Source organism: Anomaloglossus baeobatrachus, chromosome 4 (assembly GCF_048569485.1).
Source record: "Anomaloglossus baeobatrachus isolate aAnoBae1 chromosome 4, aAnoBae1.hap1, whole genome shotgun sequence".
NCBI classification, from domain to species: Eukaryota; Metazoa; Chordata; class Amphibia; order Anura; family Aromobatidae; genus Anomaloglossus; species Anomaloglossus baeobatrachus.
Window position 1 is genome coordinate 667,147,994 of NC_134356.1, and position 19,210 is coordinate 667,167,203.

Genomic DNA, 19,210 nt, shown 5'->3' on the forward strand with positions numbered 1-19,210 from the left:
GAGCACTGTGTACCGGAGAGATGCACTGACAGGACCTAGCATGACATCTAGCCATGTGACCAGTCTGTAGCCAATGAGATAATAGACACGTGACTGGTCACATGCTTTTTTAACGTCACGGAAGGTCCTATCATCAGTGCTGGTTACCGGGAGGACGCAGCGATTTTTCGGAAGGAAAAGCGTCAGGAGACAGAGTGCAGGACGCATCGCGGGGACATGTAAGGGTTATGGCAATGTTTATTAACTGTATGTGTATATGTATAATGTGTTTTTATGTGTTTGTGTTTGCCTGCCATTGTTTTCAATGGAGTTCGAATGGTTTGTCGAACGGTTCGTCGAATGTTGGTCCAACGGAGCCTCCGTTCGACGAACCGAACTGAACTCGAACTCTCGGGGGGTGGCTCATCTCTAGTCATAAATGACTTAATGATAAAATGTACAGTACCCAAGCACAGAACAGTTCACTCATCCCTAGTCACATTACATTCGATGGGGTCCTTTTGCCATTCCATGTTCTAAGTGGAAGCCATGAGACATGGTTAATGGATGGAATGTGGCAAGATTTTATTTCTTAATATCGCATAAAGCACAGTTAAAATATTTATATAGAAGATACTTGGACCCTATTTAACTAATTCCATAAATATATTGATTATATTTATTTTTTTCATGAAGTTTTATATAGGATGTTTACCATGGACCAAAATCTAAGACCAATCAAAAAGCCAATGGTCATCGAATTTGTGGTAAGTCTGAATTCTACTTCAAGATATGACCAATTAAGATGTAAAGTCTGATTACAGATGCAGTAAGTGGGGAATTGATAAAATAATGACTTTAATGCAGCAAACCTTCCCATTAAACACAGCAGAAGCCACTGGAAATATTTGATGCATCATAAAATTAAAACGCTTTACTTGTTAATGTTTGCAATATCTGTAGTTTAATCAAAAATATTGTTGTCATACAGTCTAAGGTGTACTTTGCACGTTGCGACATTGCACCTGCGATATCGTCGGGGTCAAATCGAAAGTGAGGCACATCCGGCGCCCGTAACGACGTCGAAACGGGTAAAGCCTAGATGCGCCGATAAATGATCGCAAAAGCGTCGTAAATCGGCGATCTGTGTAGCGTTGGCCATTTTCATAATGTCGCACCAATTGGAGATACGATGCTGTTCCTCATTCCTGCAGCAGCACACATCGCTGTGTGTGAAGCCGCAGCAGCGATGAACATGTCCTTACCTGCGTCCATCGGCTATGCGGAAGGAAGGAGGTGGGCGGGATGTTTACGTCCCGCTCATCTCCACCCCTCCGCTTTCATGTACCGCCTGCCGTGTGATGTCGCTGTGACGCCGCACGACCCGCCCCCTTAGGAAGGAGGCGGATCACCGTTCAGAGCGACGTCGCAGGGCAGGTAATTGCGTGTGAAGCTGCCGTAGCGACAATGTTCGCTACGGCAGCTATCACAAGATATCGCAGCTGCGACGGGAGCGGGGACTTTCGCGCTCGGCATCGCTAGCGATGTCGCAGCGTGCAAAGTACCCCTAAGGCTGACCTTATATTATTAGATGGTCGCTGCTGGAATCCCCAATTTACAGTTGTGGCCAAAACTTTTCAGAGGAACAGGAAATTTTCTTTTTACACAATTTGCTGCTTCTGTGTTTTTAGATTTAATGGTTGGATGTTTCTTTGGTTAATTAAGTACAATTATCAGCATCACAAAAGTTTTTACACTTTTATTCACAAACACATCAAGTTAATGCAAAGACTCAATTTTTACAATGTTGACTATTAATTTTCAAGAATCATAGGATCATAGAATGGTAGAATTGGAAAAGATTGCAAGGGCCATCTGGCCCATCCTCCAGTGAGTGCAGGTTTTCCTAAATCATCCCAGCTATATGTTTATCCAGTTTCCACTTGAAGGTTTCCATTGATGGCGAGCTCACTACCTCTTGCAGTTGTCTGTTCCACTCTCTGACTGCCCTCACTAACTCCCGTGGTAGTGTGACGCCCTGGCCTATCAGGACGTCACAGGGTATTGTGCAGTCTTCCCTTATGCACAGTATCCACCTCCTCCTTGGTTACGGGTCCCCAGCTAAGTGGTGTTGTCAACAACAGTTAGTAAATCCTAGGTACACTCTGCACCACACCCACCAGTGGATGGCCTGAGTGGAATAGGGTCGTCCACTTGGGGTGTTGGTTAAGGGGAGGTCAGGAGTGTCAGAAACAAGTCAGTTGAGTAGTAGCTCTCGATGAGAGAGGAGGTCAGGAGCTGGGCTCCTTGGAAGTCACTAGGTAACAGATGGTGGTCTGGGCCTAGTAGGAGCTGGATTCCCGGTCACAGGGGATCATGACAAGGGGCACAGTACTGTCGAAGAGGACAGCCGGCGGTCTTGTACCATCAACAGTCCGGGCCCAGGGCACGACGGGGTACGTGGACTCTAGGTCAGGGAGTAGCTTCAGGCAACCTGACAATTAGCCTGACGAGAACGAAGCCTTCAAGATCCGCTCTCCACCTGCTCCAGAATTGGGGTACTAGCACAATGAGGGGGATAGGACTTTCCACAAAAGCGGTCCAGAAAATCCCAAGCGTGAACCCTGAGAGCAAGCTTCCACAGTTAGCCATACTGGGGAGCAGAACCCGGCTAGTTTGAAGCTACCGGGACCACTGGAAAAGTGAACTAAGTACCAGGAGGAAGGTCACAGATCATCAGACAGCACCACTCTGGGGACGGGACCCAAACTAGCTCCCCTCAGCTGCATAGGTGTACATAACTTTAGTTTATCCAGTGTTCGGTGTCAGCTTTATGAACTGAGTGAGTACACAAGTGGCCCCTTTCACTCCGCACGGCACTCCCCACGGCACTCCCCAGGCACCATCACCGAGTCCCGGGGCATTCTCCCTACCCGTGGAGGGTCATCACCCCCGGGTACTCTCAATGGCAGCGGTGGTACTCCCAAATTACCACAAGCCACGCTTGGTGTCACAAACTCTATAATCCCCTGTAAATTCCTCCCTTCATTCGAGTGGCCGCACGACCCCCGGGTCCGGAGACCTCTCGAGCCACCGCGGATCCGGAACTGAGCAGCCTGGCTGCTTCCACGGGGGTGGCACAGTAGCCTGTTCAACTCTCTGACTGCCCTCACTACCTCCCATGGTAGCCTGTTCCACTCTCTGACTGCCCTCACTACCTCCCGTGGCCACCTGTTCCACTCTCTGACTGCCCACACCACCTCCCATGGTAGCCTTGTTCAACTCTCTGACTGCCCTCACTGTCAGAAAGCTTTTCCTAACGTCTAAACTGAATCTCCTTCCTTTTAGTTTCATCCCATTGCTTATTGTACTTCCTTGTGCTAATGAGAATAGGGGGGTTCCCTCTGCACTGTGACCACCTTTCAGATATTTGTAGACCGCTATTAAGTCTCCTCTCAGCCTTCTCTTTTTCAAATTAAACATCCCTAGTTCTTTTAGCCGTTCTTCATATGACATGGTTTGCAGACCTTCTACCATCTTGGTTGCTCTTCTCTGGACTTGCTCCAATATATCGATGTCTTTCTTGAATTGGGTCCCCCAGAACTGTACACAGTATTCCAGGTGGGGTCTGATCAGGGCAGATTATAGGTGTATAATTACATTTCTTGATCTAGATTCAATGCTTGCCTTGATACATCCCAGAATTTTGTTGACCTTTTTAGCTGCAGCTCCGCATTGTTGGCTGATGTTGAATGTAAGATCTACTATTATGCCCAAGTCCTTTTCTCCGGTGCTATCACCTAGTTCTATTCATCCCATACTATATGTACTTTTTACTTTTCTTTTACCCAGATGTAGGACTTTGCATTTGTCCCTATTAAACATCATTCTGTTCTCCTTGGCCCATTGTTTGAGTGACCAGATCAGTGTTTCCCAAACTCCAGTCCTCATGGCCCCCAACAAGTTATGTTTTCAGGATTTCCTAACCATTGAACAGGTGATGGAATCATTATCAAGGAATCACCTGTGCTATATTAAGGAAATCATGAAAACATGACCTGTTGGGGGACGTGAGGACTGGAGTTTGGGAACCACTGGTCTAGATCCTTTTGAATGTGCTCTCTTTCCTCTCTAGTGTTAGCTATTGCTCCTATCTTAGTATTATCTGCGGATGTATAAGTTCCCCAATAATTCTGTTGTCCAGATTATTTATAAAGATATTAAACAGCACTGGCCCCAGGACAGAGCTTTGTCGCCCCCGCTTTTCACTTTCGTTCAGTTTGATGTGTTGCCATTTAGTATTAGGCTATATGTGCATGCTGCATCTTTGTGGTGACCATAAAGATGCAATTTTCTAGCCCCAAAAAACGCACCCATGGCAAAAACGTATCCAAAAATCACATACGTTTTGCCACGTTTTGCTATGTTTTTTACCGCATTTTTGCCCAATATGTTATTTAAGTCAAATCTATTGATCAATAGAAAGAATAGATTGATAAAACAAATAGAATAGATAGAAAGAAAGAACATAGAGAATAGATAATGATGAAGAACAGATAGAATACATAGAAAAAAATAATAGAATAGCTCAATAAATAAAGCGATAGGTAGCTTGAATAGCTGTTTTTTCAATTATTTTTTGGTAAAAAATGACTTGGGGGTCCCCCCATTTCTCATATCCAGCGCAGGAACAGTAGAAGCTGCAGGCTGTAACAGTAAGCTGTCTTCTGTACTTTGGCTGGTTATGAAAAATAGAGGGGATCCCACACTTTTCTTTTTAAATTATGTCATTTATTTTAAAAAAAATGGCGTGGGGTCCCGCCATTTTTCATATCCAGCACAAGAACACCAGCAGCAGTGAGCTGCAACCCTTAGCTGTCTGCTGTACATTTGCTAGTTATGAAAAGTAGAGGGGATCCCACACTTTTTTTTTAATATTATTTGATTTATTTTTTTAAAAAATGACATGGGATTCCCCCCATTTTTAAAATCCATCAAAGGTACAGCAGACAACTGAGGGCTGATATTATTAGGATGGGAAGGGCCATGGTTATTCGTCCCCTTCCAGCCTAACAATACCAGCCAACAGCCACCCCAAAAGTGGTGCATCCATTTGTCTGCTTCAAAGGGCAAGGGTACATTAACCATGAGTGGTAAATCACAATGAGGTGGTCGTAGAAAGGGGAATAGGCGGCATGCTGGAGATGTACGTGTGGGAAGTTCTGTTAGTCAAAAGTCTAGTAAGCAAACGCCAGCTCATCCTATCCCAAGAGAAATAAGAACAACTTCCGTTAGTGGACAGCCTACTCAACTTGATTTCTTTGGCACTTGCACTTCGCTTCAACTTTGAAATGAGGCTCATAAACCGCAGGTGCAAGAGTGGATAGCAAGCACTGCGTCAAGTAGCCTCTCCTCCTCTTCCTCCACCTCAACATCACACACATTTCATTCTCCAGAGGTGCCACCCCAATTACACTTATTTGTGCCCGCGTCACAAATGTGCAACCAGCAAACTGGCTGTGGGAAACCACACATGGGCAAGTCTGCAGAGCTGTTCTTACACTCTATCCCATGGGCATCACAGGTCGGCTCCAAAGATTCCCAGACTTATGAGGAGGAAATCATCTGCACCGATGCCCAAAATCTTTGTGGGTTGAATCTTGGCTTAGACGAAGTAGGGTCCTAGCAGGATACCAACCCTCGTCAACTGACATTAAGATGGAGGTGATGACAATGAGACTCCAATACCTGAGGCACACGGATACTGTGCTGTTATATCAGGTCAGGAAGAGGAGGCGGGGGACAACATAGAGCATGACAACGAAGTTGGACATCCCACATATTCTCATCCCACAGGCTTGCAGCTAAGTAACTCAGCAAATTATGAGGAGGAAGCTGAGGATGTTACAGTGGTGATTCCCGCACAAACACGTAGTGATATAACCATAAGAAGCACCACACTGCATCCTCCTGTGTCCCGCAGCAGTTGCGGGTCTGCAGTTCGCAGGAAGGTTTGTCTAGCCTGGGCGGTTTTTGAGACCGCAAAAGATGGCCCAACTTTCATTATCTGTAAGTGTTGTAAACAATTACTAAGTAGAGGCAGATAAAATATATCTTTGTACCGTGTTAGCCAGTAGAGATAACAAATAGTTTAAAAGAACTGAAGTCCTCAGTGGTTGATACCTTTTAATGGCTAATTGAAAAGATGGTAATAATTGCAAGCTTTCGAGACTACTCAGGTCTCTTCATCAGGCATGGTATAACACAAAATCTGAAGAGTCACATATTTATACACAATAGGACATAGAATAGTGCAGTAAGAAAAGATCACATCAGGACTACAAGATCCCAGGTACCTTCAGCTGCACCACAACCAATGTGGTGTACTTAATTATATGTACCAAATGTCCAACTGGGGGTCTGTATGTAGGGGAGACCGGACAACAGCTCAGGACAAGGATGAATTCTCACTGCCACACAATTAAGGAAAAAAGAATAGATCTACCTGTGGCCAAACATTTTTGTAACCCCGACCACAGCATCATGGACATGAAATTGCTGGTATTGAAAGGGAATTTCAAGTCCCAGAGAGATAGGAGACTATGAGAATACAAACTTATGATGACCTTTGACTCATTCAGAGCAGGAATGAATGTGTCTCATGGATTCATGTCTTTTTACATCAGTTAAGAGATGTGCTCCTCTGACCATCCGAGCGCATCACAGCCCTGGACCAGACCCTAATCAGCGGACAATAAAACTTTCACACTGAACTGCAGCAATATTTATGGCCACAACAGTTTGCCCCCTGCCATAGTGAGAGTTCTGTTTCATATAACCTGGTTTGTTTGTTGTTTTTTTTTCTTACTGCACTATTCTATGTCCTGTTGTGTATAAATATGTGACTTCAGATTTTGTGTTATACCATGCCTGATGAAGAGACCTGAGAGTCTGGAAAGCTTGCAATTATTACCATCTTTTCAGTTAGCCTTTAAAAGGTATTAACCACTGAGGACTTCAGTTCTTTTAAACAATTTTTTATGTAGAGGTAGAAATTGTAATTATTTGACTACTACATGCATTAACAGGCACATGGTGAACCAACATGCATTGCTGTGGGAATTATCTCACTGCGCTAAAATGTGGACTAATGGGTCTACCCAGCCATATCCGCCAAATCAACATTGTCTGCTGCTTCTTCCTCCTCCTGTGTCACCAGCGAAAGTATTGTATTACAGGCCTCTGACCGCAGAAACTCCTCTTGTGTACCCACTACAATGGGGTTGAGTGAGGCACCATCAAGTATTATGGAAGTGACCATGCCTGGTGTTTTAGATCCATGTGAGACATCGAGCACATGACATGGTTTTCAAACCAGCATTATATCTACTTCTACACCTCCCGCACAGCACACCGATCAGTCATGCACACCTTCCTTCACCCTCTCTCAGCACAGCAGCCAGCCCTCGGTAATGCATTTTTGGTCATGTAAGAGACCATTTCTTCCACGCATGAGAAAGCAAAGTCGTTGAACTTCACCATATCGACATCATTGGCCACGAAGATGCTGCCTTTCCGGCTTGTGGATACAGATGGTTTCTGAAACCTCATGATCGTTGAAGTCCCCCAGTACCAGTTGCCATTACTTCTCTAATAAAGCTATGCCTGCGCTACACCATCAAGTCACAGCCAAGATTACCTTTTCCTTTTAAAACTCTGTGTTTCCCAGGGTGCATTTCACCACTGACACCTGGATGAGCAAGCATGGGCTGCGTTACATCTCGCTGACTGGGCACTGGGTTACTCTGGTGGCTGTGTACCGCCCTGAGAGGGGCTCAGCCGCTCTCTGCTGCTCGGGCCGAGCCGCTCGAGGTCCGGGCTCGGGTTGTCGGTGGCACGAGCGCCTCTGGACCGGGGGCCACGTTGCTCTGTTAAACGGGAAGCAGTGAGGTGGTGGTGTGGGACGAGGCACGCAGCTGGGCGGGCCGCGTTGTCGTCCTACGGGTCGTGATGCCACCCATGGGGTGGTGACAGGATGCACCACCGCTGTGGCTGGAGTGAAGGTGGGCTCATCCGGAATCGGTGTTGCGGCCGCAGCCTAGATGTTAGCCCCTCCGTGGGTAGGGGCGGAGTGTCCCGGGGCTCAGTGGGGGGGAAGATTGCTGGCGACGGGGGTGTTGTCGGGGTGCAGGGTGCCGTGCTGCGGTGCAGTGTCATGCCCGGATGGCACTGCTGTACTCACGATTAATTCATACTCAGAGTCACTGGTAAACCAAAGTTCGGATATGGTCGGGTCCCGCAGCTGGCTGCTTGTGTCCCCTGTGAGGTTGATGGTGGCCCCTTTCCCTTGCACCTCTTGTTTTGGTTTTTCGGCTCCCCTGCCTGGACAGTGGTAGCCCGCTCCCCGGCGTTGAGCTGCCGGAGGCGCCCTCGGTTGCCCGCAGGCGCTGGCCCGTCAGATGTTTGGCCCTTGGCGATGGCTCTCACCCGGCATCGGTGGGCTTTTGCCTTCTTTCGGGACTTTGGGTGTGGATGAACCTGTGAGGTCTAACCAGCAATCAGTCAATTTGCCTATACTCAGTGGCTTCTAAGCTAGGACGGGGTCTGAGTACCCGGTTTCTGGTGCTCCGGTACACGGTTGACTCCCCGGTTCAGGGCCGGTGGGCTCCAACCCTGGCCCGGTCCCCACGGTTCCGCCGGTTGCTGTACCGGTACTCCTGCAGACGGCCACCACCGTCTGCCTGCCTGACGTTACGTGGATCCCAGGCTCCAACCCGGGTCCCTGACAGCTCTGCTCCTCTACACCTCCTGTCACTGTCACACTCTACACAGTTCTCCTCCCATTTGTATTTCCTGCCTCAGGACAGTAGTCTCCTCGGTGGGCGTGTCTTTCCGCCTGACTCCACCCACCTGGTGTGCCCTACTGGCCCTGAGGGAGGCATCAGGTCTCCCTTTCGGGTGACGGGTGTGTCCTCACAGGGGATGGGGGTGTGTGTGTAATGTGGTAGGTGTTGTTACCTGTGACCCCTGGGGTCCCGGGCATCACATTCCCCCTTGATTTAATGCAGACCGTCCGCGGGCTGCCCGACTAACTCCGGTTTATTTTTATTTTTCTTTTAACTGAAAAAAAACGGTAAAACGGGAAACATTTACAATTATAATAACATTTGTACAAACTATGGTTACTGAAGGTCTTCCCATAATGGGAGGCATTTTGCTTTAACGTTTCAAACTTTATTAAACAGAACGGGTTCATGTCCTTCCGCCTTTCTCACCCAAACAACCTAGCCTTGATGCTGCCCCTAAGAAATGGGCAGCACCCCTTTTCACCAGTCCGGAAACAGGAACATGGCCAGATCACCCAGGCGGGAACGGGTACGGAGGAGGGTCACCGGTCCCGGTGGTGACCGGACCCCAGCCTGCTCTGCTGCGGGTCCTTCCTCCAATTTGCCTCTCCTGAGACTAACGGAATGGGAAGGCATGTTAAATGGGGCAGGTTGGGGCAATATTTACAAGCCCAAACGTTTTTGGGTGGCCGGCAAGTCCACGGCCTTGTCCATGAGCAGTCACTCACGCAACAGGGTGTAAACGGGGTTAAACACAAGTCCCAACGGGGACGGGTCCTTTTTATAGCCGACGGGCTACCAGCTTACTCCACAGTGGGGGACTCTTCTTCAACCTCCACATCAGGGGTGTACGGTGGAGGAGGGGGCTGTCTGCGACTCTGGACATCCAGGGCAAACCAGCCCCTCTCCCCGCTATGCCGAGTGTAGTGCACCAAGTCACCGGGCAGGAGGTCACGGTCTGGGTGCCCGAACGGGAGATGGGCATTCACATCCCACCAGGAAAAGAATACCTCCGTTTCCAGGCCGGGGTCATAGAGGAACCCCCAGCCTCTGTCCCGGTTAAATCTTCAGACCTGGTAGGTTGGGCCCCGCACCCAATATCCGGCACTCCTCAGGTGCTCCTTCCCTTCAATGGTGCAGGCAAGGACCTCTTCTCACTTCTTCTCCCTGGCCTCTATCTCCTTGCTCAGTTGGCTTGGCTGTCGCTCCCAGTACGGAGCCTTCACACGCCTGGGGTCTACTGTGGTGGGGGTCTGGCCCAGCCGGCGCTCCCCGGTGTCGACCACGATCGGCACTCTCAAAGGGGAGCCCCACTGTGTCGCGGCCGCCTCTGCTGCCTTGCAGCTGCCTCCCCGCGGAACCTCAGCCGAGGCCCACGACCCTGGAGCGGCTTGCCTTGCCTTCTGGGCCTTCTTGGCCGGGTGGACTGCTGGGGCCTGGGCACCCTTGGGCGCGGTCACTTCCGGGACATCCGGCATCGTCTCCTGATCGGGTGCTGGCTGGTAACGGGTCCCTTCGGGCAACGGGTACAGCGCGGCCGGGTTCCATAGCAGGTCCAGGCCAGCCTCCCCAAGCAGCTTCCCATGAGCGCCCGGGACGGACTCCACCGCCGGTGTCGGGGGTGGGGAAACGGGTAGAGAAGCAGCGACAACCACTGCGGGCAATGGAGGAGGCGGTATGGCGGGCAGCAACAGACCGAGCCCCTCAGCCGCGATGGCCGACCCCTCAAGGGCATAGGGTTGTGGGTCACCTTCCCACCCTGCCAACACCGTCATCCTTTCACGGGCCCGCATGGCAGCCACTATCTCCCCCATCTCCGCCGCCCAGTGCTCCACCAGGAAGCTTACCTGGTGCTGGAGGTGGCGACACATCTCCTTCGTCCGGGCTTTCACCCATGCCGCTGTTCCTTGAGCAGGCTCCGGGGTATCGGGACGCTGGACGGGAGTCGCCATGCTGCACAGTTGGGGTCCAGGAAAGGAACGGATGCAGGGTACTGGAGTCCCTGCCTTTTTATCTGCTCGGTTACATCAGGCAGCCTTCTTGCCCGCCTCCCCCTTGGTTTTCTCTTTTCACGTCTCCTTTGGGGGCGGGGCTTCACTTTCACACCTTCACTGCTTGGGGAAGATGACTCGAGCGGGAAACTTTCGTGCCAAGATGGCGGAACTCCAACTTTTCCGGCAAGAGGCCGCTGACGGATACTTCTAAGGCGCACTTCCACAGGTAAGTGGACTGTCCGAATCCTGTTCATGACGCCAGAAGAGTCGATGTGTACCGCCCTGAGAGGGGCTCGGCCGCTCTCCGCTGCTGGGGTTGAGCCGCTCGAGGTCCGGGCTCGGGTTGTCGGTGGCTCGAGCGCCTCCGGACCGGGGGCCATGTCGCTCTGTTAAACGGGAAGCAGTGGGGTGGTGGTGTGGGATGATGCGCGCAGCCGGGCGGGCCGCGTTGTCGTCCTACGGGTCGTGACGCCACCCACGGGTCGTGGTGACGGGATGCACCACCGCTGCGGCTGGAGTGAAGGTGGGCTCGTCCGGGATCGGTGTTGTGGCCGCAGCCTAGATGTTAGCCCCTCCGTGGGTAGTGGCGGTGTTTCCCGGGGCCCGGTGGGGGGGAAGATTGCTGGCGACGGGGTTGTTGTCGGGGTGCAAGGTGCCGTGCTGCGGTGCAGTGTCGTGCCTGGATGGCACTGCTGTACTCACGATTAATTCACACTCAGAGTCACTGGTAAACCAAACTTCGGATATGGTCGGGTCCCGCAGCCGGCTGCTTGTGTCCCCTGCGAGGTTGATGGTGGCCCCTTTCCTTTGCACCTCTTGTGGTTTTTCGGCTCCCCTGCCTGGACAGTGGTAGCCCGCTCCCCGGCGTTGAGCTGCCGGAGGAGCCCTCGGTTGCCCACAGGCGCTGGCCCATCGGATGTTTGGCCCTTGGCGGTGGCTCTCACCCGGTATCGGTGGGCTTTTGCCTTCTTTCGGGACTTTGGGTGTGGATGAACTCGTGAGGTCGAGCCAGCAATCAGTCAATTTGCCTAAACTCAGTGGCTTCTAAGCTAGGACGGGGTCTGAGTACCCGGTTTCTGGTGCTCCTGTACACGGTTGACTCCCCGGTTCAGGGCCGGCGGGCTCCAACCCTGGCCCAGTCCCCACGGTTCCGCCGGTTGCTGTACCGGTACTCCTGCAGACGGCCACCACCGTTTGCCTGCCTGACGTTACGGGGATCCCAGGCTCCTACCCGGGTCCCTGACAGCTCTGCTCCTCTACACCTCCTGTCACTGTCACACTCTACACAGTTCTCCTCCCGTTTGTATTTCCTGCCTCAGGACAGTAGTCTCCTCGGTGGGCATGTGTTTCTGCCTGACTCCGCCCACCTGGTGTGCCCTACTGGCCCTGAGGGAGGCATCAGGTCTCCCTTTTGGGTGACGGGTGTGTCCTCACAGGGGATGGGGCTGTGTGTGTAATGTGGTAGGTGTTGTTACCTGTGACCAGGGCTGTATTTGGCCTTTGTGCTGCCCTAGGCACTTTAAGTGGTCGCGCCCCTTACTGACAGCGTAAAACTATGAGTCTGTGCACACGACATGTATGTAAGGCAGATCTACTCTGTAACACACTTTTTAAAAAGTGCTAAATGCTAAAAGAACGAAGATCTGCACTTTCTTACTAGCACAATACAATTTCAATTTAAAAAAATAAAAAATATGGTAGTGTTTGCTAACCAGTCCTCTGCCTGAAAAACTCAAAGGATGTGGTACTTTGAACACTACGATATTGCAGGTGCGATGTCGGTGGGGTCAAATCGAAAGTGACGCACATCGGGTGCAAGTGTGTAAATCCTTTATGACACGATTAACGAGCGCAAAAGCGTCGTAATCGTATCATCGGTGTAGTGTCCGACATTTCCATAATGCCGCTGCAGCGACAGGTACGATGTTGTTCCTCATTCCTGCGGCCGCACACATCGCTGTGTGAAGCTGCAGGAGAGAGGAACATCTCCTACCTGCGTCACCGTGGCTCACGCCGGCTATGCGGAAGGAAGGAGGTGGGCGGGATGTTTATGTCCCGCTCATCTCCGCCCCTCCGCTTCTATTGGCCGCCCACCGTGTGACGCCGCATGACACGCCCCCTTAAGAAGGAGGCGGTTCGCCGGCCAGAGCGACGTCGCAGGGCAGGTGAGTGCATGTGAAGCTGCCGTAGCGATATTGTTCACTACGGCAGCTATCACACGATATCACTGCTGCGACGGGGGCTTTCGCGCTCGGCATCGCAAGCATCGGCTTGCGATGTCGTAGTGTGCAAAGTAACCCTTAGGATATGTGCACATGTTGCGTCGTATCCATGCTGCAAATTCTGCAGCGATTTGGCAGTGCATGTGCGCTTTAAATCGCTGCAGAAACACTGCGTAATGGATGCAGTGTGTCTGCAGAATAGATGCCGTTTTCATGCGCTCGGGATGCTGCCTCTCCCATAGTCCAAGTGGGAGCAGCATCCAAAGTGCACAAAATAAGTGACATGCTGGATTTTTAAGTGCAGAGATTTTGTCATTTTGACTCAAATCGCTGTGTTCGAAAAATTCGAAAAAGCAATGTGCGCACGGATTATGCACAATCTTCATAGATTGTGCAAGGGACGCAGGACGCATGCATTTACGTTGCAGTGCTATACACAGCGTAAATGCATGAAATTATGCAACGTGCGCACATAGCCTTACAGTTCACATACCCTTTAGATACAGTAGTTAAGGTGCTCGTACACAGACTACAGTTGGTTGAACCCAGAGATGGACAGGATTGGCCAACAGTCTGATTCTTAGGGAGATGAGGACCCAACAGGTCCAATTTCCTACCGTGGATCCTTTATTTCTCTAAGAGATGAGTCACTGCCAGAGATGTGTAGTAGTGTCTGTCTTATAGCGAACACGAGCACTTAAAGTAAATGCTCCTGTGTATGGGAGAGCCAGGGAGATAGCTGCCAGCCGAGTGATGGGACACCTGTCTATAGTGTATGGGGGAGCCAGGGAGATAGCTGCCAGCCGAGTGATGGGACACCTGTCTATAGTGTATGGGGGAGTCAGGGAGATAGCTGCCAGCCGAGTGATGGAACACCTGTCTATAGTGTATGAGGGAGCCAGGGATATAGCTGCCAGCCGAGTGATGGGACACCTGTCTATAGTGTATGGGGGAGTAAGGGAGATAGCTGCCAGCCAAATGATGGGACGCCTATAGTGTATGGGGGAGCCAGGGAGATAGCTGCTAGCCGAGTGATGGGACGTCTATAGTGTATGGGAGAGTCAGGGAGATAGCTGCCACCCAAATGATGGGACGTCTATAGTGTATGGGGGAGCCAGGGAGATAGCTGCCAGCCGAGTGATGGGACACCTGTCTATAGTGTATGTGGGAGTCAGGGAGATATCTGCCAGCCGAGTGATGGGACACCTGTCTATAGTGTATGAGGGAGCCAGGGATATAGCTGCCAGCCGAGTGATGGGACACCTGTCTATAGTGTATGGGGGAGTCAGGGAGATAGCTGCCAGCCAAATGATGGGACGCCTATAGTGTATGGGGGAGCCAGGGAGATAGCTGCCAGCCGAGTGATGGGACGTCTATAGTGTATGGGAGAGTCAGGGAGATAGCTGCCAGCCAAATGATGGGACATCTATAGTGCATGGGGGAGCCAGGGAGATAGCTGCCAGCCGAGTGATGGGACACCTGTCTATAGTGTATGGGGGAGTCAGGGAGATAGCTGCCAGCCGAGTGATGGGACACCGGTCTATAGTGTATGGGAGAGTCAGGGAGATAGCTGCCAGCCAAATGATGGGACGTCTATAGTGTATGGGGGAGCCAGGGAGATAGCTGCCAGCCGAGTGATGGGACACCTGTCTATAGTGTATGGGGGAGTCAGGGAGATAGCTGCCAGCTGAGTGATGGGACACCTGTCTATAGTGTATGAGGGAGCCAGGGATATAGCTGCCAGCCGAGTGATGGGATGTGGCGCCCCTGACCTGGTCAGGCACCACTGAGTACTGCACCCATGCTGGGGACAGTACAATACAGGTAATCCAGAAGGCTGACCGGGGTGTGGAACACAGGCGCATAGTGACCAGGCCTCCCACATCACCAGAGGGGACCCTTGAGTAGCCAGAAGGAGTTAACTTTCAATTCCCAGCTGGGGGTGTGTTCAGGGGCTGGTTGCTAGGTGGCGTAGGCAAGAACAGGAGAGGAGGAGCAGTGAGTCAGTTAGAGCAGAGAACTCCATAGGGCTCAGTGAGGAGCAGACCTGTGGGGCTGTTGCTGTCTAACAGCGCCCGCGCAGTGGCTACAGACGGGGGAGAACGGTCAACTAGGAGTGCTGCCTGAAACCCATCTTCAGCTAGAGAGTGCACGGAGTGGGAAGTAAGGAGACTGCTAGAGAGCACCAGGCCCAACCGGGCGGCAGATCCCGAAGCGAGGATAGATTCACCTTTCCCTGCTAAACCTGCCGGTGTGGGGCTCTTACAGCCCACACCACAACAACCAAAAGCCGCAGCCACGTAACCGCAAGTAGGGCCCATAGGTCACAGGAGGCAAGAGGCTGGAGTGGCCTGGCCCGGGGAACAAGCACACGGCGACACAAGAAGGGGAGAGAGGTTTGGAGCATCTTCCCTGGGTGACCCCCATAGGGACTCAAAGTCGGGGTCACCCCAAACCACCAAGGGCTAAGGAAGGCGAGTTTGTAGTCACCCTCATACAGTCAGCCGGAAGGATACCTGGTTCCCACCTGGTTCATCCCAGCTACGCCCGGGTTACTCACCCTGCCACCTGAAGTGAGTAAAAACCCTGAAAGACACTCTGCCTGTGTGTGGTCATTCTGCGACTTGTGGTACTACAGCTTTACAAAGGGCCCTGGGGCTTGCCTCACTCTCAGGAGGCTACTACACCCGACTGCACCCACCATCAGCCCCAGGCGTCCTCTAACCTGCAGTGGCGGTCCCCTCTGACCGCAAATACTGAGAGTGGCGTCACGATCAAACAAGAAGATTTCCTACCAGTGACGGAGATCCAGCAACGTGGAGTCCCTGAAGGTAATGCACCGACACTGACACAACACCTGCGGGGCTTCACATCTGGCGTCACGAACAGGATAAGGACTAGACCTGTTCAGACAGGTGACCATGTGCCTGGGCGGTCCGCTTGAAAAATTGGAAGCGCCGCCATATTGCCACCATGAAAAGCGCGCTGAAAAACAACAGCAGCCCGCGCTGGGAGAAGTTACCGCCCACGAAGAGGCGTGGCTACCCAGAGATCCCCTGCAGAGTTCTGACCTCGCTTGTGAAGAGAGCGGAAGCGTCCAGAGACGTCGGGACAGAAAGGAAGCCACAAGCCTGCTGCTGGGAGAGGAGCTGCTGAAAGAGGCAGAGCAGAAACTGGACAGCTTGTTACAGGAGGCAGCGAAGAGTCCACTGCTGGGAGACCGTGCAGAAGACGGCGCAGAAGAAATGGCGTCTGACCGCAGGAACCCAGAACCAGGCTCCGCTGCCTGGTGGTACCGAGAGCTGGCCCAGTTTTGCAACCGGCTGGAGACCCGGGTCGTGGAGCAGATTCGGGAGGAACGGATGGAACTGCAGGAGCTGACCGCGGCGGTTCGGGCCTATGAAGGGAGAGCTGCATGCCGGGTGTCAGGCGGGACGGCGACGACGCAGACCCCAGTGCTACCAACAACGGGTGAGTCGAATGATGCCCCGGCCCGCGCAAGTGCCCCGACCCCTGTTGCCACGTCCGCGGTCCCTGAAGAGGCGTCCGGTGCGGCGACGCTGAAGCAGGCCGCAGCCACGCCAGGTGCGGCCCTCCAAGCCCCAGCGGCTGCAGCGATGTCCTGCTCGGCCCACCAAGACCCAGTCCCTGCAGCGATGCCCTGCCCGGCCCGCCAGGACCAGGCCGCCGCCATCCTGGGCGCGGCCCGCCAAGACCAGGCCGCCGCCATACAGGGCGCGGCCCGCCAAGCCCAGACTGCTGCAGCGACGTCCAGCCCAGCCTGCACAGAGCCCCCTGCAACAGCGACACTGATCCAGGCCGCCGCCATGCCAGGCGCGGCCCGCCAAGACCAGGCCGCCGCCATGCCAGGCGCGGCCCGCCAAGACCAGGCCGCCGCCATACAGGGCGCGGCCCGCCAAGACCAGGCCGCCGCCATACAGGGCGCGGCCCGCCAAGACAAGGCTGATGTACCATTTACCCCGGCCCGCAAGGCCAGAGCAGACAAGGCTCCCCAGGTTCAGGAAGTCCCTGCTAGGCAATCCCTGGTAGGTGAGGACTCCGCATACTGGCAGCTAAAAGCCGACCTGGAAGCTAAGTTCCCACGGGAGATGGTGGAGCGGTACATGCTCCCTCCGCACACCCCAAAGAGTATCCCGACAGCTCCCGCAGCAACCACGGCAAAGAGTTCCCCACCTGGGCCGGCAGAAAGAAGTCCATCCCCAGCACTGCTACCCAAGGAGTGCCAGGAAGAACTAAGGGGGGGAGGAGGCCAGGAGGTTGAGGGGCTGACTCCAGAGCCATACCCAGAGCCGGAGATGCTGCCTTATTCCCGCTGGGATGAGGAAGACCTGACACCATCTGCAGAAGAAGATCTGCCCAAAAGCCTTACCTGGGAGTTTGTGAGCTGCACCCTACAGAATCCAGCCCGTAAGACACACCGCAACAGAACGCAACTATCCTCTGCACCGTCATCCCCAGAGCAGAGAGCAGTTACCGCCAGAGACCTAAAGGAGAAGCGTTTGTTGAGAGAGTCCAAAGCCCAGGCTAGAGGACCCCTGTGTTATGGCGTAGTGGAAGACTTTAATCTGAAAAGCGGCTATGGATTCATTGTAGCACCCGGAATAAAAGAAGGGATATTTGTAAACCGCAGAGATGTGAACGCTCATCTGCCAAGAGGACACCCTTGCAGAAATCTAAAGATGGGAGATTCCGTTCAGTTCACCCTGCATCAAGGCGAAAGAGGATTGTATGCTCTGGACGTAACGCTATGTCCCAACAAACCTTACAGCCATCCCCTGCAACAAGAAAGACAAGAAAGACAAGAAAGACAAGAAAGACAAGAAAGACAAGAAAGACAAGAAAGACGAGAAAGACAAGAAAGACAAGAAAGACAAGACAGAGATAAAGAAACAGATACAGAAAAGGAATCAGATGCAGACCAAGAAAGGAAAGATAAAGATCCTACAGATGAGGCAACCACAGATGAAGACAGAGACAAAGAGCAGGAAAGTCACAGGTGCCAGTGCCCAACGTGCCCTCGCCCTAGTGAAAAAGAGGAGTAAAGAAAAGTAAAGTAAAGTAAGAAGTTTTGACCAGTTAAAGTTTGCCAAGTTTTGTTTGCAACGTTAAAGAAATGCGCCCACAAGAACTATTGTGAGAAATAAACTTAAGGCTATGAACTTGCTATAGCCACAAACTCTCGCAGTGTAAATAGTTACACCAGTGGCACCACCACCAGGGCCAGCCTGTTTAGGGGCTTGGCTCGTCTGCAACCAGGGGGGCCCGTCCGTAGAAAAGGGCCTTGGCTCACCTGCGACCAGAGAGCACGCCTGTTTATGGGGCCTTGGCTCACCACCACAAAGAGGGCACCTGGTCAGCACCAACTGTGGAGGCCGCCTCTGAATCCTGCCAGAAGAGGCTGACGGCGCGGATCCACCAGGCCAGGTATACCCTGAAACCACCAGCCCATGTAAGCCGCCTCTACATCCTGCCAGAAGTGGCTGAAGTCGCGGCCAACGGGAGAGGAAGATTGGAGGAAAGGACTGGGGAAACGGATGGCCCAGACCTGGTTACCAACAGGACCGGTGACCTGCCTCCTGAGAGGGTTTTGGGTGGGTTAACGGACTTGTGGGTGGAGGGTGGTGATGTCTGATACCTGGTGCTTTTAAAAATGTTTTACATGTTTTTACTGTTTTATGCATTTTGAAATGTTGTCTTGCAGCCCGAGGACGTGCTGGTGATAACTAAGGGGGAATGTGGCGCCCCTGACCTGGTCAGGCACCACTGAGTACTGCACCCATGCTGGGGACAGTACAATACAGGTAATCCAGAAGGCTGACCGGGGTGTGGAACACAGGCGCATAGTGACCAGGCCTCCCACATCACCAGAGGGGACCCTTGAGTAGCCAGAAGGAGTTAACTTTCAATTCCCAGCTGGGGGTGTGTTCAGGGGCTGGTTGCTAGGTGGCGTAGGCAAGAACAGGAGAGGAGGAGCAGTGAGTCAGTTAGAGCAGAGAACTCCATAGGGCTCAGTGAGGAGCAGACCTGTGGGGCTGTTGCTGTCTAACAGCGCCCGCGCAGTGGCTACAGACGGGGGAGAACGGTCAACTAGGAGTGCTGCCTGAAACCCATCTTCAGCTAGAGAGTGCACGGAGTGGGAAGTAAGGAG

At 52.5% G+C, this 19,210-nt stretch overlaps 1 protein-coding gene across 1 annotated transcript in view; it reads left to right on the top strand.

Moving 5' to 3' along the window:
- Positions 1–19,210, top strand: part of LOC142302077 (complement C3-like) — a 339,126-nt gene that overhangs the window by 40,585 nt on the left and 279,331 nt on the right. Inside the window, exon 4 of the mRNA XM_075343156.1 lies at positions 676–746. Within this exon, the coding sequence (XP_075199271.1) occupies positions 676–746 (71 nt within the window). The remainder of the gene's footprint in view (positions 1–675; positions 747–19,210) is intronic.